General features: G+C 41.0%; 1 protein-coding gene across 2 annotated transcripts in view; it reads right to left on the bottom strand.

Annotated features, from left to right (window-relative positions):
• The window catches only part of NECAB1 (N-terminal EF-hand calcium binding protein 1), a 192,502-nt gene that overhangs the window by 16,536 nt on the left and 151,814 nt on the right, over positions 1–24,152 (bottom strand). For both annotated transcript variants that reach the window (XM_042924254.1, XM_042924253.1), the window contains exons 7-10: positions 18,642–18,763; positions 15,765–15,841; positions 11,609–11,662; positions 2,747–2,859 (exon numbers count right to left, since the gene is read on the bottom strand). In XM_042924254.1, coding sequence (XP_042780188.1) covers positions 2,747–2,859; positions 11,609–11,662; positions 15,765–15,841; positions 18,642–18,763 — 366 coding nt within the window. The remainder of the gene's footprint in view (positions 1–2,746; positions 2,860–11,608; positions 11,663–15,764; positions 15,842–18,641; positions 18,764–24,152) is intronic.

Genomic DNA, 24,152 nt, shown 5'->3' with positions numbered 1-24,152 from the left:
GCAAAAGCCTCTCTAATTCAGTTGCCGGAATTTAAGACAATAAGACCCTGTAATTGGAACAGAAGGGATCTTGTCCATTCTACCCATGGTTAACCACAGAAAGTCTAGGAAACTTTAATTCAACGATGACCAAATACGGGGAAGAAGGATTAAATGTGGGTTTTGGAGTCAGACACACTTGGGCAAGATGGTTAATGTATCTGAGCGTATTTCCTCCTTAACTGGAGGTGATACATCAGATCACTGCAGTGAAGAAGAAATAAGAACATGGACACACACTGCTTAATCTAGTAGCAAATCCTTAATTCCTACTCTGTGTTACAGCGGCATTTCCTATCTAGCCATGGTGAAGCTGAGCCTAACATTATGGGAGAAGAATCTGCAAAAGTGGTAATTCTCAGAGTTTTATTGTATCAGCCAAGCCCAAGGCAACAGTGCAGGGCATGATGGAGCATGACTGACAGCGTGAGCGGCCCATTCGCCCATCAATGGATGCAGACAGGAGACTGAATTTGATTAGCGGCGCAACTGAATTTAGACAGGCGTGCCAGCATGACGTGTATTCCATATGGTTTGCACCCATGTGGAGTGGTTCTCTGATGCTCCTTCCATCTGATGAAGTCTACTTTTTGAGAATTTCAGTAAAAGAAGGAAATCAGCCGAAAAATCAGCAATAAGTGAGTGAAGAGTCCTTAAAAAACAAACCAGTCGTGCAAGGGAAGAGGAGAAGCTGAGTCTCCATTTATCTCCCTGGAAGAGGATCCTCTCCCTCCCTGTTCTTCACAGCTGGAGCCGAGGGAGCAATTTTCCTTGGCTGCTGAGAGGACAGAGTCGGTGGCAGGCAGCACAGATCTATCTACTCAGCTGCTCTCCCACACCTGCTTCCCCCCTGCCGGGGCCGTCCGCCTGGCTTCAGGCCCTTTGTCCCACACACGTTAAAGCAGTATCTCTGAACCCTAAAAAATAAGCAAACTTTGTGCCCTATTTATAAATGCAAGAAGGCTAAACCATCCCTGGAGATTGTGATAACCAAACCAGACTTGATCTGCTCTATGTTCCCATTTCTTTGGCAAGTACCGTGCTCTACTTTCTGTAGTGGATGGTGTACAGGTGCACATACGCACACACATGCGCGCGCGCGCACACACACACACACACACACACACCACACTCTTTTTGCATTTTCCAAGCAGTCACTTCCAGTTTTATGTGAGTAGGCTTTTAAAGCTATATAGACTCCCAGTTTGGCAAATCCCTAAGTCACTGAACTAAAAGGACTACAATGGTTTCAATGTGAGCCCTTCTGAGTTTGGTGTGAAGTAGAACGACGACAATAACAACAAAGCAAGCTCAGCATCTCCTGTGTTTCTCTTACAATGGCATGACTGGAAGATGGTGAGCGTCTGCCCTAAACAGCGCTGAGCAAGTCCCCTTAAATGCCAGAGAGTGGGTCAGAGGTCAGCCAGCCAGATGAGGAAGCGATAGCAACCCCAGCTCATGGTCTCTGGGCCTCTCTGGGCCGAGCACTCAGTTAATCCCTCACAATCACCTTAGGAAGTTCGAGATGAGGAACGGAAGCTTAGAGCCAATAAGGATCTTTCCCTAAATCACAAAACAAATACGATCCCAATTTTAACTCCAGGGCCAGACTTCTTAATTGGGTAGGTATTCTGTTGGAGCATGAATAAAACAGAATTACTGGGAGTAACACCGAAGTACTCAGAGACATAAAGTATGAGTTTCTATGTGTGTGTGTAATACACACGTATGCACACATGCATTTAAGAGCTTTACCGAAGGAATACTTGAAAAGCATTATGAAATGCAGTTTAAACCAGCTCCCAAGGCAGGGGTGTTCTGGTTGTGGTCGTTTTCCAGAAGCATATGAGTCTGGGGTTGGGCTTTGGACTCAGGCAGAATGTGGGCTTGGCCAAGACCTACCAGCTGGCCATGCATTTCTGGGAGGGAGAATGGCCGGGCCAGAGGCACGGATTATGCTGGAAAGGCAGTGGGCAGCTGGGCAAGCTCCGGTGAGGGAGAGACAATGGTAGCAGTGCTATGGATTCTCGAGTCGGACAAACACAGCGCCAGAGAAACAGCTAGCCCTTGGTTAAGACACTCAGAGAGTTACTGCAGTTCCTGATTAAGGGAACAGTTTATAATAACTGTTTCTGGAAAAATTTTTCTAGTAACTGTTTGTTGGACCACTTGGAGTAGAGAAACTGAAAATGAGGAATAGATCATAAATTTTAGTAGCCTAAGATAATTGAAGCCTGAGCTGGGGAGGCTATGGAAAGAGGTTTTTTTTTTGTTTTTTTTTTGTTTTTTTTTTTTTTTTAATGACCTGTAATCAAGACTTCAGATATTGTGCAGCTTCATAATGGCTGAAATGATTATTAGGATATGGGGCATGTTGCCAAGGGAGCAATCAGAGCTAGATGTACTGGACTTGGGGCCTCATCTACCAGAGGTGATTTTAAATCAGCGTGGGCCTGCCTGGAGGCAAAAGGGGAGATTTCAGTCTATGCAAAATTCTCCATTTCAAATCGTTCTCTCCGTTGTATCTCCCTTGGTGCCCCCAGTGATCAAAATCCACACAGAGCCCAAGAATAAAAGAGCAACATCCAGCTAAAGTCTGCTAAAATGCATCACCCGGAAGGCTGGAATAATCAACAGAAACACAAGGAGATTCTCAAATGCCTTTCTGTCGGCCCCACCTTCATCCTGCACGCGAGGGAGCACTTACCGCAAACAGCCGCTTTGGGAAGAAGCACTCTCTACATAGTGTTTCAGAGCAAGCTGGAATTCTTCCAGGTCCTCCTCTATCACAGACATCTGACGCTGCACAAGCATGATGTGCTGCGGAGGAAGAGGCAAGTGTCACTGCTCTGGAGCCTTGCTGAAGCTGACCCTCTGCAGCCCAGCCCAGCCCTCCTCACAAGGCAAACAATTCTCATCTGAAAATACGACCAACAGGAAGACCCTGACCGATCCAAGGCAACAACACTGTATAAAAGCCGTAATGCAGGCAGGACATTCTTCTTGCCTCTCGAAGCAGGTGCAAAGAGAATGTCTTCCCAATGACATACTTCCCTTTTAAAAGCAGTGGTTCTCAATTTGAAGCGCTGGGGAGGTTTTAAAATTGCACTTCTATCAGAATCTCTGGACGTGAGATCCAAGCACTGGTATTTACAAAAACCTCCCCAGGTGACTGTAACGTGCAGCCAGGGCTGGGATCACCGGCCTGTAGTCATTTTTAAAGAGTGGTCCTACCCCACACACCGGACGGCTCCACCTTCACCGTAAGTATTTTGTGATAATAGACATGTTTCGCACATCATTACAAACAACGAAATTTCAAGAAACGTGCGCTCAAAGTTGCATTTCCAAAGGTACATGAACCGTCACAGGGTTCTCAAACATTAACCACCTAAGATATGCCATAGGCCCTGCTCAAAATCTCATGGCGTCAGATGGAGACTGTGTTTAATGGATCACACTGGGCTGGATGCCAATTGCTTCTTGTAACAAATCCTATCACCTTTATAGCACCTGTAGTTTTGAAGACTTTCCTACAGTTCTGCCTGTGAGCTTCTCATGGCATTTTGATCTCAGGATAAAGCCTTTCTTCCATCATCAAGGGTTGGGAATGAATCACAGAAGTGCAAAAAAAAAAAAAAAAAAAGAAAAGGATTGGGAGTGAGTTACAAAAGTGCAAAACAGGGGCTCCTGGGTGTCTCACTTGGTTGAGCATCCAACTCTTGATTTCGGCTCAGGTCATGATCCCAGGGTCGTGGGATCAAGCCTACTTAAGATTCTCTCTCTCTCCCCCTGCCCCCTCCCCTACGTGGGTGCTCTGAAATAAAAAAAAAAAATTTAAGTGCAAAACAACAGCAAGAACGTAAGGATGATTCAGAATATGAGGAAAATAACTTGCACTGTGTAGCAGCAGAGCCAGAATTAAGCACCCAGCTTGCTGTCTCCTGTCCGATGAGTTTCTTGCTTCATTGTTAATAGCTACCATTGTCGAAGACCGTAATACCAATAGATATTATGGTATCTATTAGGTATGATGGTATCTAATAGGTATGATGTTAGGCACTTTATGTATTCAATAATTGTTCCTACTTTGTTTTCCTGCAGGCAAATGCTGGGTGCTGGATTCTGGGCATACAGTGACGAATCAAGATAGAATCCTTGCCTTTATAAGGTTTAGTAAAGAAATCAACAAGGTTTGAAAACAACGTGTGTAGAATAACTTAAGGTATCGATACTAGCACATGAAACTGACGATATGTAAACTGACCAGAAGTCTATTAAATTTTTGACAGAACTGTACTGTCAAATAAATCTTGATTCTAGTCAAAAATCCTCTGAGTGAGCCTTAAAGTAATATTTGGGCACCCAAACGCACACGAGCGGGACACAAGCTATCAATACCGCGTAACTCCTACAGAGTACAGTACTCTCCAGTGAGCTGTTTTTGATGTGGTCACAGAGGCTGATGAAACGAGAAGAAACTCTCAAAAGAAGAACAATGGACAAGGGGGTTCCTCCCAGAATGGAGATCCAGTGTCCCATCACAGAACTTCCTTCCCTGACAAATACCTTCCCAGCATGAATTCACTGTTGCAACGAACCAGTGAACGCCGTATGCTTCCTACTCATGCCTTTCCTGAATTGCACTTTTTATGACATTTCTCCTGGCCCGGTTTTATCTCTGTGTTTGGGGGGAGTGGTGAGGGGAGATAGCTTACTTCTTGGTTCATAAGTATATCGGACCGCAAGGGTCTACATCTTGATCTTACAGAGAGGACAGATCATCATGCAGAGATCCTAGACTGTGAGCCAGAAGCAGTAATGGAGAAGACTCTGGGTGTGTTCTATATATGTGAAAAGAATGAATATTTAATGACCAGAAGGCTCACTGTGGCAAAGACTCCAAGCTATTCACCAAAATCCATTTCCTCTTCTTTCTAGGTACATTTAGAGCACGTGTTGCATCATCCTTTGCAGTTAGGTGTAACCAACTGATAAGTTTTCACCAATACAATATGAGCAGGAGTGCTGTGTATTGCTTTTGGGACAAGATGTTCAGGAAGGAGGTGAGCCCCTCCCACATTCTCTTCCCCTTTTCTGTTGATAGAATGACCTGTCTTGGGAATGGCAGAGCCACACTTGAGAGGAGGAGCCCGTGTCCCTGAATCATTGTGTGAACTGATTATCGGGCAAGGAAAAAACTTTCATTATATTGGAATCACTCTCCATTTGGGTCTATTTGTTTTCATAGCCCAGTTACCTAATGAGTTCAGTAATTTTAACTAAGCTTTGTTTTATTTCCCTTTAAGGGTCAGAGATCAAGGATAGGTAGATACAAGCCTATAACTATCTCCTCAGATTGTGTAATGAACAATCAGCCCCCTGTACGACTCTCGCAGGACCTGTTTTTAATATCAGTAACTAAGAGTTTAAGTTAATCTCTCTGCCAAAATCATTGTGGACACGTTCTTTTGACACAAATCTGTAGGAACTTCTCAATCATGTATTTGTGATCAACAATGACTCAGACGATTCTCATGGATTTTCTAATGAGAGATATAAATTTATATCTACCTATTCCACCATACTCCTTTTAGTCTGAAGGCAACTCTTATGTGATCTAATTTGTAACCATGAGCAGAACCATGAGCAATGCGTGTCCTTTGAAATGTGACTTTTCGGCTGCTTCTATGAAAACATGGATTCTACTTCTCCTTCCCTTGGATCTGGGCCAGCCTTATAAACTTGCTTTGGCCAACAGAACATGGCAGAAATAAGAGGGTGCCAGTTTCATGGTTAGGCCTCCAGACCCCTTGTGAGTTTTCACACTTTCTCTCCGATACCTGAAATTGTCATGTGAACAAGCCCTGCGAGAGCAGGGGTCAGAAAACTTTTTATGTGAAGGGACAGATAATAAATATTTTAGACTTTGTGGGCCCTAAGGTTCCTGTCACATTCCTCCATCTGTTTTAGTGTGAGAGCAGCCACAGACAACAAACAAATGGGTGTGGCTGTGTTCCAATAATACTTTATAGGTAAAAATAGGCAGCGCACTGTAGTTTTGTCGACCTGTGTGCTGGTGAATTAAAGACCACAGAGAACAGAGCTGGGTCAGTGGATTCATCCCAGCTGAGTCCCTGGACGTATAAGGAAGTCCCACCAAGATCAGCAAAGCTGGCATGCAGTTGACTGCAGATGCCCTAAGGAGGCCAGCTGACACCAGAAGAACCATCCGCCTGATCCCACTTTAAATTGCCTGCCTCTAGAATTGTGGTTTAAAACACTTCATTTTGGGTGGTTTGTTACACAGCAGTAGCTAAGTGATTCACTCACTTACATAGATGGATGTGAATATGATTTGGAAAATAAATTTACTTTGCAACCCAAACAAGGCATACCTTTTCCCTCCTTTCCTCAGATGTTTACACAAAGAAAACAACTTACGAGGTCCAGATAATCTGTCTACGTGTTAGGACTACTGTGACAAGAGAAGCTTTCTGAATCTCCTTGGGTAATTTAAAATAGACCTTCTGAGCTCCAAAGAAAATCCTTACCTTTTCTAGGCTGGCCAGGTCAAGTTGTAGGATGTGGGAGCATGGGAGAGGTAGAGAAGGTGCCCTGATACCTTAATGATATTTCTGTATGTCACTTATGTCAAATATACAGTCTGAGATCCTCACTGAAATCTGGTGTGAACAGCCAGCCCAGAGCATTTTTGTTTCTCTGCTTTAGAAGGCGTAGTGTTGCCTTTATTATTTACTTTATAGGGATTTTGTTATGATGGAATTATGACGGAATATTTACAGAACGGTACTTGCTAGTCACGTTAGGTTAGTCGCATCTACCTTTGATTTCTTGGATTTTTAAAAAAAAAAAAAAGTTTATTTATTTATTTTGAGAGAGAGAGCACAGGAGGGGCAGAGAGAGAGGGTGTGAGAGAGAATCCCAAGCAGACTCTGCACTGTCAGCATGGAGCCCAGTGTGGGGCTTGAACTCACGAATCACGAGATCATGACCTGAGCTGAAACCAAGAGTCAGATGCGTTACCGACTGCCACCTAGGCGCCCTTTGGATTTTTTTATTTCAAGGAATTTCAGCTTTTTAAATCTCTGGAGACAGAAGTATTTTCAATGCAACTAATTTGGTTCATGTTTTCTAGCTCTATTACTACACAGCTGTGTTCCAAGCATGTTTTCAGAAATGTAACAGACCTTCTTGTGCGCTCTTGTTCAATCTCATAATAGCTATAGCAAAGCAACACTATGTTCTAATAGTCCCTGGCATATTAGTTGGCAATAAGCCCCAATCCATATGATATTGTATGACAGGATTCATTTACTTCACAAAATATTCACAGGCTTCATGAGGGGAGAAAGGCAGAAAAAGATACTAGATTTGTAAACTCCTATTGTATAAGCTATTCTGGTATAAACAACAATAATGTACTCAAGAAAAGTTAGAGCTTTTGAAAAGTGCCAGAACGTGATAAGACCTTGTTAAAAATTATATTGAATCCAAAAAGAACTTTTTGAATATAGAAAGTATCTAGGGAATTGACATCTTTTCCCAGTAATTGTTTGATAAGAAGTGCCATGCGAGGCATACAATGGCCTCAAGCAGAAAGGATTTGGGTGGATCAGTACTCCTGCCCAGATCTAGGATATGTGAGCTGGCTGGATTCCCTTCAAAAATCATAATGACCTTTCAATGATTCATACTCCCTGCTTGGCACTTGACAGCTAGAAGACAATAAGTTACCCCCAAATTTTCCATGAGTCATAAAGTCATAGTCTTGGAGTTTAGATCTGGGTTTATCTCTGATGTACATTTCCTTTTTCATTATGGCAAGAGTAAAATTATGAATTCCAAAACTTGCTATCTCTGTCACATGATGGTTGTAAACCACTTGGAACATTTTAATATTCCTACATAGCACCTTCGTGTTGTTCTTTTGGTGTGACGTTTGAACAATTCAATGTTGTAAGGGAGAAGTAAATATTTTTAAAAGCTCCTTATTCTTTTTGATTTCATTTTGAATACTATGTCATTCTGGAAGCATTCCCGGGCCTCCTAAGTTGTGTTCCATCATTGTGCAAATCTATACTTTCCTATAATAACCTTCATCACAGTGTATTGTAGACCCTTGTTTAATCACTGCAGCTCCTTCTGGTCTGTCCTGTAGCCTGGAATATTCACCATTTCATCTCCAGACTCTCCCCCAGGGCCTGGCATATAACTGGTGACCAAGTTCTTCATACAACAAACAAGCAAGAGGTTGCTTTTGTTTTTAGTCATTGACTATTCTTTTTTTTTTTTTTAATTTTTTTAAATGTTTTATTTTTGAGAGAGAGAGAGAGAGAGAAAGAGAGAGACAGAGCATGAGTCAGGGAGGAGCAGAGAGAGAGGGAGACACAGAATCCAAAGCAGGCTCCAGGCTCCGAGCTGTCAGCACAGAGCCCGACGCAGGGCTCGAACTCACGGACCGCGAGATCATCACCTGAGCCGAAGCCGGATGCTCAACTGACTGAGCCACCTAGGCGCCCCTGTCATGGACTATTCTTAAAAGCTCTTTAATAAATTTTATTCATGCACTATTCACTCCAGGAAAGGATATGAAGGGTATGAGGTGGTCCTGAAAACTCTAGAGCCCTGCCTCATTGTTTTTCATCTACCTACATCACCTTGTCCTCGTTCCTTTCCTCTTTAAGAGCGGAGAGTACACATTTAAAAAAGCTTGGCTTCACTTTTACTAGCTATGTGGCCTTGAACCAGTGGCTCTATTTTTTCATCCGAAATCACCAAATGAAATCGGAGCCGTGGTACTTTGGTATCATAGCTTTGGGGAGGATTAAATCGAATTATGTAAAAATCTTGCCCAGGATAGATACTCAATAGATGTTACTTCTCACTGAGGAAAAACAAAGGACCTTAAAAAAAAAAGAAAGAAATCATATCCTAGACTCATCATTATGTAATGGCTCACGTCCCAGAAAACTAGATGTGGCAGCTAGTTGGTTTCAGGACTCTTGCTGTGTGCTTAAATAAGCCTACCAGATACTACTGCTCTGCTCTCATGGCAGGAAATCTCAGGAAAAGGAGTCATCTGTCAGCTCCCAATCTCACTGGCAAAGAACAGCTCCACTTTAGTGCCCAGAAATGCACCAAACACTAGAGTCGGACTGTTGCAGTGTCAGGGCAGGTGCAGGTCTGGCGGAGAACTGCTGGGGTCCAGCTAGGGGGCTTAAATCCTTCCACACCTTGACTCTCCACCTGCAAAATGGGGTTAATGATGGCGCCACCTCATAATGATGGATGAAGTGAATTACAGAAGTGTGTGTTTGGGATAACACTTGGCACATAGTAAAGGCTCACTAAAGATTAGCTTTAAAAAAATTAAGTATATCATGGGGCACCTGGATGGCTCAGTCGGGTAAGCATTCGACTCCTGATTTCGGCTCAGGTTGTGATATCGTGGTTTGTGAGTTCGAGCCCTGCACTGGGTTCTGTCCTGACAGCATAGAGCCTGCCTGGGATTCTCTCTCTCTCAAAAGTAAATAAATACACTTAAAAAATAAAGTATATCATAAAAAGTTTATTCTCTGGTTTCTGATGGGCAATTTATTTTTCAAAGTTCTCATGTATTCACCAATGGAAAAGGCAAGCTACCTCCCTAGTCAATGACGTCTACTGGTTTGGGTCACCAAGATAAATCACTGAACATGGAAGAGCGTGGAATGATGAGTGCCAGCTGTGCACAGTGAAGATTTGTTACGGTCATTCTGAATATAGAAGGTTTCATAGGAGTCGACAGTGATGCGTCACTGTCACTATCAACTACAACTTTTAAGGACAAATACCTTATTGGCAGCTCTGAAAAAAAAAAAAACTTGCTCAAATCATTACTGTATGTGTATTCCCAAAGAGCACAGCTACTTACTTTTACAGGTGGTTGAAAATAGTTAAGGAATATCCTTTCCTGCTTTTAAACAATATTGACTGCTGAGCCAACTTGCCCAGTCCTGTTTTGTTCTTGTAAGTACTTTTATGTACTATTGAATTAGTAATGCTGTGTGGGTTGACAAATCTCTCAAAATTGACGTTGGCCTCTCTTCCGTCAGGGACCCGAGAATGGAACAGTCTGTCACCTTTAATAAACAATCCTTAGACGATTTCTCTCCCACATAGCTAGCGCGAGAGAATAGTGTCACATCAGGAAATTATATAAGAGTAGACAATGGTCTCTCTCAACATTAGAAATGTTATGTTCGGTTTTCTGGACTAGAGTGTAGTGTTCTCTACATGCAAATCTAATTGACGATAGAGATACAAAGACTGCAAGGTCACAATCCTGTCCCTCAGGGACTTCTAGCAATAGCATTCCCAGTATGCACGCTCGGCGGCCTTCTCTTTCTCAGCTTCCCACCAAAATGTACCCCTTTAGAATTCTGGGTGCCTGAGGAATTAACACAGACCACACCCCTGTCTTTGGAGGAATAGAAGCACTGAACATGTAGCGGACTATGGGTTATCTTTGGGGAAAGTGTCCATATCTATAGGATTCCAATCATAATAGTCGTTATTAAGCTTTTCTGAGAACCCTCCAAAGCTCCCCCTTTGAAGACTCCCTTTGTGCTGTGAGTTTGGACAGATGGGTAGGAGCAGATGGACAGGTGAATCTCACCTTTTATCACATAGGCAGTGCCTGTGGAATAAGTGCCTGGTACAGAGATGAAGGGTATTTCCTATCTTTTTCACACGTAAATGCAATTGATCCTATAAGACCTGTATAGTATACAATATAGTTATTAAGAAAAAAGTGATTTTCTGTGGGTTGCCCAGATTTTAAAATTTAAATTTTCACTAAACGAAAATGTAATGATCCACTTTTTCCAAACAGAACGTGCTATAAATATGTGCCTCAAAATAAAGTAAAATAACAAATCATATATTTGTGTTGCTTTTTAATTACGTAATCACAAATTTCTTTTTGTTGGGTCTCAGTGCCTGTTAACATCACTTTATCCATTTTCTTTCGATCTCCATAAATTGCTACCCCTGCTGATGGACATCTTTTCCCTATGGATGTAAATGTTCCTTTTTTCTCTAAGTGTCAACTTTGTTTTTGAAAAATGATTTCTGAGCACGTGCAGTGTGCCTGGCCCTGGGTAACATAATACTAAATAGCATCAAGTTTCAGCTCAGGCGTGGCACTCAGGCTTACAGGGGTTATAAAATGTTTATGACATAATTGGGATGTTGCCCTTCTCTGCTGGTCATATTCATTCAATTATTCAATAACTCATTGAGTGATATGTGCATAAAATTCTCATTTTACACACATAACATGCTACATACTTACATAAAACCCCTGCAAAGTAGGCATTGTTAGGTTTTCACAAATCACAATTTAGAAACGACTACAGAGCCGTGCAAAATAAAACACGCCTATGTATTCCTTTTTCAAAATTTCACTGAGATAGTAGCTAATTTTGAAGAATTTTTTTTCCTTCAAATATTTGCCAAGTACATATTTCTAACACTTTGACCTAGAAAGGAAAAAAGTACTTACAGATTTAGTATTCCCTTCAATAACTTCTTCTTCCCGTGGTTCAAGTTTGAGATCCTTTAAAGAAAGAAATGGGGAAGGCAGGGACCAGAAATTAGAGGAAACATCATATACTTGAATGGTAACTCTTTTGTGGCTGATATTGGGCCAAAAGCAGCTCATTATCTGAAAGGATATGGAATCATTCTGATTTTAAAAATGAAGTTTTTCCAATAAAGACTCTTTTACCCATTTATCAATGGTAAAGAGCCATTTCAGTGTGTTCAATTTGTTATTACTTTAAGTTTACTGATGATATTAAAAGAGAACAAAAGAGAAAGGAGATTCATGAAAACTGGGAAAGGGTAGAACAGTAAAAAAAAAAAAAAAAGAGTAGGCTGATTTCTTTTGCTGTTAGTACTGATCACCACTTTTCCTGGGAGATCATGATGTGATGGACATTAGCGTAACGGCCACAATACATTTACACTCTAGTGATAATTTTACTTCATTAAAACATGAACTCAAAAGCAAATGAAAACACTATTGATATTTTCTAAAAATGAAGGGCTACTAAAAAGATCCTAGAATTTTCTACCGTGATCAGTGGATGATGCTAACGTCTCCAGTGAAACCAAGCATGTAATCTCGGAGGACTTCATTCTAAGAATATATCACCTCGCATTGGTGGTGAGGATTATGCACAATAATTCCTTCAGATAGATAAAGAAATCCCTTGAAATCGGTATAAATCCAGACGGTCTGAAATAACATAAGCCTGTTAAAAACAGGGCTATGTTGCTTTAGCTATGCTATTCTCTTGCAGTAAAACCTTAAACAAGTTACTTGACTTATCTAGGGTTCACTTTTAGTGTTTCCTCTGCCTTAAATTCTCTATTCCTAGGGCACCATCTAGCTGGCTCCTTTTCCTTTCTCATACCTCAACTCAAATGTCACTGCCTTAGAGCCACCTTCCCGGATCACCCACTTAAGTATCCAACCCCTCATCTCCACCATATTGCCTTAGTTTGTCCTCAGAGTACTTTTCCCTCTCTGAAATTATCTTGTTTCATTTATTTGTTTACTGATTTTGATCTGTGTTGGATGAAGGACCTTACCTGTTTGGATCACTGCTGCATTTCCACTGCCAGAATAATACCTGGCATAAAGTAGATGCTTAACAAGCATTCGTTGAATAAATGAATGGCCTAATGAACGCCCCATTTAAATCATAGCTTTTCTGTGAAGGCGAAGTGACGCAATGCATATGGATGTGAAGTGAATCTTAAAGACAGAAACTGGAACAATGGTCTCCTTGCCCACTTTTTCCCTAACACCAACTCAGGTACACTTTTCACGTCTACTTTCTTTGATCTAAGATAACAACAGCTTAAATGAAGTCGTATGAACGCAACATCCTTAGTTGTACCCCTTCAAAGAGGATGCCCTGTGATCTGGTGATACGCTTAGGGTTTCATGAAGATCAAACAGGTTTTGTTGCTGTTATTTAACATAAAGATGTTTCTGCAGAGTGGGAGCAAAATAGCAAACATAATCTCAATATATCCCCATAAATCCTCATAGAGGCTGAAATGGAAAGATAGAACGCCTGAAGGGATTTTTAGAGATTTCAAGTATTATTTTTCCCCCTCATGTGAATGGTATTGGGCCTGGTTTCCAGTGCAGGAAGGATCTATCACACTAAGTGGAGAGAAAAGAGAACACCTGTTCCACTGCAGGTACACTTCCTCTTAACGGGGAGATCAAACCTAGTGCCCAAAACTGCAGGAGACGAGAGAGTCAGCTGTGAAATGACATGCACTTAGCTACTGTTTGGCAATCGGGTAGTTGTTCCTCTAAAAGCCTAATTCGCAGTACAGAATAAGTTGTAGAAGCAAACGGAACTTGCACTGCCTCTCCATTCATTAAGACAGATCCTGCTGAGCCCCACACCGCTGGAACCCAATGCTGAAGACCATCACATCATACTTTCAGCAAATCTCTCAGACATTGTCCTCAAAATGAAACCCTTTCATGGAAAGGGAGGAAGAAAAAGTCTAGGGAAGAAAGAGATGTGATAATACTTTGATTTAAAGTTGGAAAAAAGGCATGACCTAAGTTTGAGCTATTCCTTTAAAAATAGCTATATAAAGTTAAGACACCAAATAAAGACAGGTTTGCCAAGCACCTCAAAGCCATTTGAAAAGGAGGTATTTGTGTTCTTTAAATGAATCTAAATTTATGTAACAATAGACTCTTTATGTTTTAACAAGGTCTGTTTTCCAAATAGAGGTCATGGATTTCCAGCCCTTCCATGATTGGAAAACTAATTTTCATAGCCGCCATTTTTCTCGTGAATATTTTTAGTCTCGGCTCACATATCAATTAATAAAATTAGGAAGGAGGAATGCTGAACTGCTGCCAACTGTAAGTTTAGGTTTTTTGCCCAGCAAATGGCCAACGTAAACGTGACAAACGGTGACATGGTGCCAGAGGGGCTGGCATTCTCCAAAGTCACTTCTCCTGGACTTGATTACTTGTACAGAACCTCATTTTCAGAGGTCTTACTCAACCTCTGGACTTGGAAGTTTCATCTCTGTGGAGACAGTTCTTAAGATCTTAAACCATTGGCCTGACTTGTTACCTACTAACATCTACCTGGACATTTCTGCCTAAGTGTCCTATTGGGTCTTGAAATTAACACATCTAATAAGCCGGTTCACCTCACCTCACCTCACCTCACGATCTCTCACTTGTCTCTCCATTTCTGTTAGTGGTACAATTGAGCGAGACACTCAGGCTCAAATCCTCAGACTCCTCTTTGAGATACTCCTGTCCTTTACCCATCATACCCACTCAGGGGTCCTGTTAATTTCACTGTAAGTCTTTCACTCTGCCATTTTCTTTTCAGTCATACAATACAGGTCCGTCTCTTTCCATACCTAATCCCAGCAGGCTCAGATCTAGAACCTGCTCTTTAATATCACTGCTTGAGATGGCTTCGGTGGCTCTTTGAATGTTCCTGTTTAAATCTGTTTAAATCCAGTTTGTATGCTTGCTGTCCAATTTTCTATCTAAAAGATCTCTTTGGTCATATCACTTACCTGTTGAAAAATAATAAATGCTTCCTGTTGTCTCCAAGGCCAAGCCCAAATCCCTTTCTCTATTATTTAATGCCATCCATAATATGGCCCCATCCATCCGCACAATCTTATTTGTTATCATTTCCCCAAATGAAAGACTAACTAAGCTGGTCTATTTAAGCTTTACTCATGCTATCACCCTTACCTGAATATCCTCTCTAGCTGCTCTCTTTTTACTAAAATTTTACTGCTCCATAGCACAGGTTTGTTTGTTCACTAGTTATCAGACAAGCATTTATTCCAATTTTAGTGACAATACTTTTTACTTTCAGGGAATTCTCTCTTCTCCCTTCAATATAGTGCGCTCTGGGACTGTTAATCAAGATGTTCTCCCCCTCATCAGTTAAGAAGCTACTTTCTAGAGGTTGAGAGTGTAATTTCATCTTTTAGTATATCATGCAACCATTTCCCTGAGTCACTTTGAAACATTCCCGAGACATCAGCCAGGTCATCCCTAAGAGCTGCCACATGCATTGTTCAAGCACCCTGCTACCTTCGGCAGTGATAACTCAAGAGTCAGGCAATGCAGTCAGGCAATGCATTTATTTAACTTGCAACTCCACATATTGCACATATAACTAGGGGTAGGCATGGGTGGCCTAAGAATTAATGTGAGCTTCTCTATTTGCTTTAACAGAAAGGCTCAGGGGTGCCTGGGTGGCTCAGTCGGTTAAGTGTCCGACTTTGGCTCAGGCCATGATCTTACAGTTTGTGAGTTTGAGCCCCGCGTCGGGCTCTGTGCTGACAGCTCGGAGCCTGGAGCCTGGAGCCTGGAGCCTGGAGCCTGCTTCGGATTCTGTGTCTCCCTCCCTCTCTCTCTGACCCTCCCCCACTTGCGTGCGCTCTCTCTCTCTCTCTCAAGAATAAATAAACATTAAAAAAAAGAAAGGCCCAGATAACTACCAAGTAGTCATTTGTAGCATCACAGTGCTCCTGGCTATTATTCTATCCATGGGGCAGCCATGGATATATTAATACAATGAGGAAAACGGGTCACTGAAAAGTGAGAGGGAGAAGAAAGAAAAGGAAGCACCCACCTTCTTTTCCAGTCGATCAATTAATTTCTGGAGTCTATTGATCTGGGTCATCCACTGGTTGTCTTCTTCTAATAAGCCTTGAGGGGAAAATCATGAGGGCAATTAAACAGAGCAGGAATGCTTTGGCATCTCAGAATTTTCCTTTTACCCGGAAGGAAGCACACAGTGTCACTGACTAGTCAGCACCCTTTTAAGAAATATATTCACGTGAGTGCTTTCTAAGTTATTGATTTCCATAGATCCATGCATCCCAGTGGGTTCACTCTTACAAGTCTGTGGTTTTTATGTTGCCGCCTGTACTGGTCTTTGATAGTCAAAGAACAGATCCTGCTGAGACACTTTTACCACCCCACGAGATGGCTGAGTTTTCTTCTGAAAAAAGGAAAGCTTTAATCAATAATTCTAAACTTACTTCCAAAACAGTGGAAGAAGCCAGGGAAATAATAGGCTTGACCACAGTAAAATAGCTGGTGTCTCCTTTCCTAGGGACTGACCCGAGTAAACATGGACAATATGGTCATGGCATAGCAGTTAAGAGAGCAGACTCTGGAACCTGAAGATCATGGTCAAATTACTTGGCTCCTCTGGCCTCAGCTTCCTTATTTTTAAAATGGCAATAATACCACCACTGGCCACATTGTCATTGTGAGGAATAAATTAGAATATATATGTATATATACAAACATACGCATATGCATATATATATGTAGTATACGTATGTCTGTGTGAACATATACACAAACACACATCTATAGTCCAGCACCGGGGCAAGCATTATGTAAGTTCTGCTGTTATTATTGCTGTAATTACATTTTCTAAAATAAGTAGCTTTTATTATTGTTTTTCAAGCTCTACACCCAATGTGGGGCTTGAACTCATGACCTGGAGATTATTCAAAGGTGCAGAGGGAAGAGTTGTGGTCTGAGCCCCTGCACAAACATCCAGGCATCCTTCCGTATCCTTATGGCAGCTTGTGCAAAATTATTTCATAGGCATTTGCTGAAATAATAGTATTGAATACTTCTTGATGGGAGAATGTAATTGAATTCAAACCATAAAGCCTTGTTTTAGCTTTGAATGTTAGAAAGATAAGACCAAAATTATAAAGAGGTAGTACTTTACATTAGAATTCACTTCTCTTTCTGCATTCTTGGGCAAAACTCTCAAAGTTTATCGCATAAATTATGATGCGAAACTAAGTAGTAGCATAGTCACACAGAAGCAGCTACAAAAAATCAGAATAAGGGTGCTTTATAATAGAAAACACTGTAACTGTATAAACAAAATCTATGTTTATTTTTAATTTAGGAATTAATTAACACATTTCCATTCCGGATTGTTCCTAAAAGAATTTAAGGTGGCTGTCACGTCAAAATTTCTTAGAAGGGTATTTTGGGTTTCGCTGTGTTTTCAAAATGGTTAAAGCATAAAGGACAATCTATATTTTGACTCAGGAGCCTAGACCTGTCATTTCCTAGTCAACACACGGTAGACTATATCATTGTTCCTAAGTTTTCACTATCTTCCTGTTATAGAATTCTACATATACAACCTCTGCCCCTCAACTTTGCAGGACCTCCTACCACAATGGATGGAGTACATGTCCCTTCCCACTATTACTGGGTTTGGCATGTGACTCATTTGGTCAATGGAGAGCTAGCAGGTAAGATGCACACAGTGGTTTTAACTGAGCTGTGTGATTTATGCTTCTGACACCCAGCAGAAGAGTTTGCTTCAAGTAGTCACTGATCCCAGGAGGCTACGTGAGAAGCAGAGCTGAGCCCAACCTAGAGGCTGGAGAGCACACATCACCCAAATCACAATCAACTACATACCCATGAACAAAAAAGACAAATATTTGCGATTGTAAACACTGAGATTTTAAGGTTGTTTCCAAGTAAAAATGGTCTAATGAATCATATGACCTTGGACAAATTGCTGTACTTCTGGGGAAATAAATATACTGACATCTATCTCATAAGGTACTAGAATATAAGATAATGATCAAGAAAGCACTTTGAAACCTTCCAAGTACAGTATGTAAATATAGGCTAGAGTTAGTACTTTGATTTTCTGAAATATTAGGTAAAGGTTAATTGTGTTAAAATGGTATGTTCAAGTGGTTTATATATATACATACATATACACATATACATACATAGCTTCTAGAAATTACTGTGATATTTTGTAACATGGATTTGTATATTTCAAATGACTTTCAAAGTAATTATTACAAATGACATTATTAAAATATAATGACCTAAAAATTATTAATAAGGTTTTAGTCCAGGTTTGGGTCTGGGTGGCTCAGTCGGTTGAGTGCTCGACTTCGGCTCAGGGCACGATCTCGCAGTTCGTAAGTTCGAGCCCCACACAGGACTCGCTGCTGTCAGTGCAAAGCCTGCTTTAGATCCTCTGTCCCCCTCTCTCTGCCCCTGCCCCCCTTGCACGCTCCCTCTCTCTCAAAAAGAAATAAATATTAAAACATTTTTTAAAAGCTAAGGTTTCAGCCCAATAAAGATTATATTACCCACTTCCTGAAACAGACTTTGCATATGTGTAGGCAGGCTTTAGGGGATCCGGAGCAAATTAGGGTAAAGGGCGCTTCCTTCCTTGAAACTGATAGGAATTTCTACAGGTCTCAAGGTCCCATCACCCTCTGTGCACTGCGAGGTGCGGTTGTGGGATTCTCATGGAAACAATGGTGTGGATCATCACCTCGTTCTTAATACCACAGGCTCTTTGCCACTGTGGTTCAGACAAACTTTTCTGAAAGCATTTCATTACTATTGCCATTTTACTTGCTTAAAAAAAATAAATCAGTGTGAAAATCAAAACAGTCAGTTTGGAAGAAGAAAAATGGCAAAGCTACATTACCTGGACCACAGGCACTGAACTGGGGGCTTTTGGGGGAGAAGCTGTTGTGCCTCTGGACTCGGCGACTTGATCGCTTTCCAGGCCACTGGATCAACAGGACTTCTGGCTTGGTCGGCCCTTGCCTTGAACAACAGAGACAACATTTAACCTCAGCGTCAGGCTCTGGCCCCGAGAAACAGATCTTCAGCCATCAGTCACCAAGATTTTCTGGTGTAGCGACATGAGAAGTTACGAGAATTACTGCTTGCCAACACGCTCTAGAGACCCAGATGATTTGGTTTTATACACGTGAACCTACAGGAGAGGCTCGGAGCTGGCTTTATGCTTTAAAAGTCTGAGTAAAAATCATCTCGTAATTTGTGATTTAAGAAAAACTTCTTTCTTTTCTGGGCCAAACCATCAGTGGAAAAACTGTTTCTGTTTGTGCTGGTGTATTTAGTTTGAGAACACCTATGGAGTCTGTTTCTTCTTTCAGTTTTAAATTTTCTAAATCAAGGCTATGTATCTATATATTTTTAAAAGTCAAATAATTCTATAAAACTCATTTTAACAAATAGGAGTTCCTACTCACCTCCACACCACTCCCCATTCACAGAAGGAATGCTTACAACAAGTGTTCGCTTGGATGTTTATCCTCATACCTATATATAATATGCTTAAAGTGCTATCTCTTTATTCTTTAGTTTTTAAATGTATCTATTAGCTTCCTAAAAGGAAAAGCTCAGGACAATGATATATGCAAGGAAATATTATAAGGAATTTAAAGGAAGACTGCTTAAAAGGATGGATTCGATTCGGGAGGCAAGCATTTGGTTCCCTATTCTTCTCTCCTGGTTGGAATACAAACATGATAGCTGAATTCCAGCAACCATACTGGGCCATGAGGCAAACCCGAGGATGTACTTACTATGTGAAAAAGGCGGGAGGTCTATGATAAATCTGTAGAGCTGTCATACTTGATTAGGCTGCTGCCACCACGCTCTTTCATAACAGATAATAAGTCCTTATGTGTTTAAGCCTCCTTTTTTTCCTGTTATATGCAGCAAAATCCAATACTAATTTATTCATCCAAAAATCTTCCTTTGTTATCAGTAAGGGAAAATTTCTTTAGCCTCTCTCTGGTGCTGATTCCCCCCCAACCCCCTTTTAAATTTGGATTTCATTTACTCTTTGGTTTGGTGGAAGAGAACATCTAATGGCTTCACAGGAAAGGGTGCACCATGCGAGGCAAAATTTGTGAGACGCTGCATATTAAAAAGATACTTTTATTTTATTCTCCTACTTCATTGGTGGTTTTATGGGGAAAATAACTTTTTTTTAAATTTTTTTAAATTCCAGTATCATTAATGCACAGTGCTATATTAGTTTCAGGAGTACAATATAGTGATTCAACAATTCTACACACTACTCAGAGTTCATCATCATAGATGTACTCTGAATCCCCTTCACCTATTTCACCCATCCCCCCACTCAACTCCTCTCTCAGAACCATCAGTGCGTTCTGTATAGTTAAGAGTCTGTAACTGGTTTGTCTCTTTTTTTTCTTTGTTTTGTTTCTTAAATTCTACATATGAGTGAAATCGTATGGTGTTTGTCTTCCTCTGACTGAATTATTTCACTTAGCTTTATACTCTCCAGATCCATCCATGTTGTTGCAAAAAGCAAGATTTCATTCTTCTATGTGGCCAAGTAATATTCCACTGTGTGTGTGTGTGTGTGTGTGTATCCTTTGATACCAATTAATTGACCATATAATCATGAGTTTATTTCTGGGCTTTCTATTCTGTTCCACTGATCTATGTGTCTAATTCTGTGCCAGCACTGTGGGAGGCCGGGCCCCGGTGCCAGGCTGACACCGGGCCCAGGTTGCCAGGGTCGAGCAACGGTTCCCTGTTGACTCAGCCAACCCGGTGGTTCCCCCTCCCATTCCCCCATTTTCAAGGGCATACGAAAGCGTTGTCAAGGCTGAGAAAGTTAATTCCTAAAGCCGGTGGTCTGTGGGTGTTGGCAGTAATGTTACCTCCCCTTTTTCTACCCCGAGTCAAATAGAAACAAACATGGGAACTGTGTTTTGCTAGCAATCTTATCAACAAGGTCTTGCTGTGACCCATTTAGAAAATTCACAAGGAACACAGAACTAAATGTTTTGGTTGGCAGCGATTATGTGAAACCTGTTTATTCTTAGAATGGCCTGACCCATAAGAGTCTTGATATAAAAGATTGTGTACAGCAACAATAAAGCAGTCACTTGGGCCATCAGCCCGGGGGACCCTCCTGTTCCCAAACTGTCTTCTCTTCTCTCTTTTTTTTTCTTACATTCCCCTACCCTCAGGACCCTGATCTTGGTGTTTGTTGCGCTGGTCGCAACACAGCACCATGCTGTTTTGATTGCTACAGCTTTGGATTATATCTTGAAATCTGGATACCTCCAGTTTTGTTCATCAAGATTGTTTTGGCTATTCACGGTCTTTTGTGGTTCCATAGAAATTTTAGGATTGTTTGTTGCAGTTTTGTGAAAAATACTGTTGGTATTTTGATAAGGACTGCATTAAATCTGTAGATTGCTTCGGGTTGTATGAGCATTTAAAAAATATTTCTTCTCCCAATCCATGCGCATGGAATGTCTTTCCATTTATTTGTGTCATCTTCAATTCTTTCATCAATGTTTTATAGTTTTCAGAGTACAGTTCTTTCATCTCCTTGGTTAAGTTTATTCTTTGGTTTTTAAATTATTTTTGGTACAGATGTAAATGGGATTGTTTTCTTAATTTCTCTTTCTGCTATTTATTAGTGTACAGAAATTCAACGAATTTCTGTGTATTGACTTTGTCTCTTGTAATTTTATTGAATTCATTTATCAGTTCTAGTAGTTTTTTGATGGAGTCCTCAGGGTTTTCTATATATAATATGTCATCTGCAAATAGTGAAAGTTTTACTTCTTCCTTACCGATTTGGATGCCTTTTCTTTCCTTTTCTGGTTGATTTCTGCAGCTAGGATTTCTAGTACTATATTGAATGACAGTGGTGACAGTGGACATCTTTGTCTCATTCCTGACCTTAGGGGAAAAGCTCTCAGTTTTTTACCAATGAGTATGATGTTAGCTGTGGGTTTTTACACATGGCCTTTATTATGTTGACGTATGTTCCCTCTAAACTTACTTTATTGAGGGTCTTTATCATGAATGGATGTGGTACTTTGTCAAATGCTTTTTCTGCATCTACTGAAATGAACATATAGCTTTTAATCCTTCCTCTTGTTCATGTGATATATCATGTTTGCTCATTTGCAAATATTGAAATCCCACTTAGCTGTGGTGAATGATTTTTTAAAATTTATTGTTGGATTTGGTTTGCTAATATTTTGTTAGGATTTTGCATCCATGTTCTTCACAGATATTGGCCTGTAGTTCTCTATTGTAGTGTCTTTACCCAGTTTGGGTATCAGGGTAATGCTGGCTTCACAGAATGAATTTGGAAGTTTTCCTTTCTCTTCTATTTTTTTTTGGAATAGTTTGAGAAGAATGGGTATTAACTCTTCTTTAAATATTTGGTAGAATTCACCCGTGAAGTCATCTGGTCTTGGACTTTTGTTTATGGGGAGTTTTTGAATACTGATTCAATTTTATTGGTGGTAATCAGTATTCTGAAAGAGTATTCTTAGTTATGGCTTTTTTTTTTTCATTTCAGCACTTTGAATAATAGATCAAGCTACTCCCTCTGACCTGCAGTGTTTCTGCTGATTTTAATTATTATGTGTCTTGGTGTAGACCTGCTTGGGTTGATTTTATTGGAGGCTCTCTCTGCCTCCTCGATCTGGATATCTGTTTCCTTCCTCAGATTCAGGAAGTTTTCAGCCATTATTTCTTCACATAAATTTTCTGCCCCTATTTCTCTCTCTTCTCCTTCTGGGATCCCTATAATGTGAATGCTATTGCACTTAATGGTGTCACTGAATGCCCCTAATCTATTCTTACTTTTTACTATTATTTTCTCTTTCCTGAGCTTGATTGCTTTATATCACTGTGTCTTCCAGGTTACTGATCCATTCTTCTGCTTCCTCTAGTCCACTACTGATTCCCTCTACTGTAGTTTTAATTTCTATTATTGAGATCTTCACCTCTGTTTTTTTTTTTTTTTTTTTTTTTTTTTCATATTCTATGTCTTTGTAGTGGGTCTTACTGAAATACTCCGGTCTTTTCTTGAGTCAGATGAGTATGTTTATGACCATTAATTTAAATTCTCCATCAGGTATGTTACTTATCTCCATTTCACTTTGCTCTTTTACTCTGAGTTCATCCTTTTCTTTCACGTGGGACATATTCCCTGTCTCCTCATTTTGCCCAACTTTCTGTGTCTGTTTCTATATATTAGGAAAGTCAGCTATGTCTCCTTCTCCTGAAAGTAGTGGCCTTATGAAGAAGAGGTCCTGTAGTGCCGTGCAGTGCAATGCCCCCCGTTTACCAGAACCTGGCATTTCAGGGGTGTCTCCTATGTGTGTTACATACATCCTAATGTTTTGGCCAAGCTGTATTTGCCTTCAGTATAGTCAGCTGCAGTGTCTCTCTCTCTGTCTGTTGTGCCAGGGTTTGGTCCTTGTTTTGTTAATGGGAAAGTCTGGTGCCACTTTGGCATTGAGTTTGGTCAAAGCAGGCATTTACCTGAACTGTGGTCGCACTGATCTGCAAGGCACTCCCCTATATTGTCTACTGAGTGGTTTCTGTTGGTGGGCAGGGCCTGCAGTCAGACTAGATGTCTGCCCCAGTCCACTTCTGGGGCTCCAGTGGAGCTGGTATGTGTGGTTACCTTTCCCCCTCCCCAGGGCAGAAGTAACTTTGGATTTGTATTGGCCACTGTATTGGATTCTTGCCTAATGCCACACCTGTAGCACCATTTTGGACTCCTGCCAAGTTGGATTACAGCAGACGGGTCTGCAGAAGACCATGGGTGTTGGGCATGCTCTTGACAAGCTAGATGAAGAGTGTTTATGCTGATTCCTGAAGGAGTCCATATATCTACTCTGAGGTGCGTGGGAGGGAAATGATGCTTGCCAACTCCTTTGTTCCTGGAGAAGTCTCCCAAAGATCCCTCCTCCTCCAGCACACATTTTGAGATTAGTAAATAAATCTCCTTCCCATATATTCCCTTCAGTTTTCAAACTGCTGCTTCTATGCTGTATCTCAGCAGGAGGGCGGGAACTCAGTTTCCTATGGCCTTCCAGATCTTTTTTTTTTTTTTTTTTTTTTAATTCTAGGTGTTAAGCCCCACTAATTCGAAGAACTAACGAAGTTGAACCACTCTGGTTTTCAAATCCAAATGTTATAGGGGTTCATCTTCCCTGTGTGGGTCCCTTGTGTCTGGGGTGCTTGGTCCAGAGTTCGCTCATCTCCCTTTTCCATGCTTACAGCGTCCCTCCCTACCACAGCCAGTTGAGTGGGTCTATTTGGCTCCTGACTGTATCTCCACCCTTCCTACCACTTTCAAGGTGGTCTCTTCTCTACATTTATCTGTGGA

This window comes from Panthera leo, chromosome F2 (assembly GCF_018350215.1).
Source record: "Panthera leo isolate Ple1 chromosome F2, P.leo_Ple1_pat1.1, whole genome shotgun sequence".
In the NCBI taxonomy this organism is placed as follows: Eukaryota; Metazoa; Chordata; class Mammalia; order Carnivora; family Felidae; genus Panthera; species Panthera leo.
The sequence above is the reverse complement of the archived record's forward strand: the minus strand, read 5'-3'. Positions and strand labels throughout refer to the sequence as shown.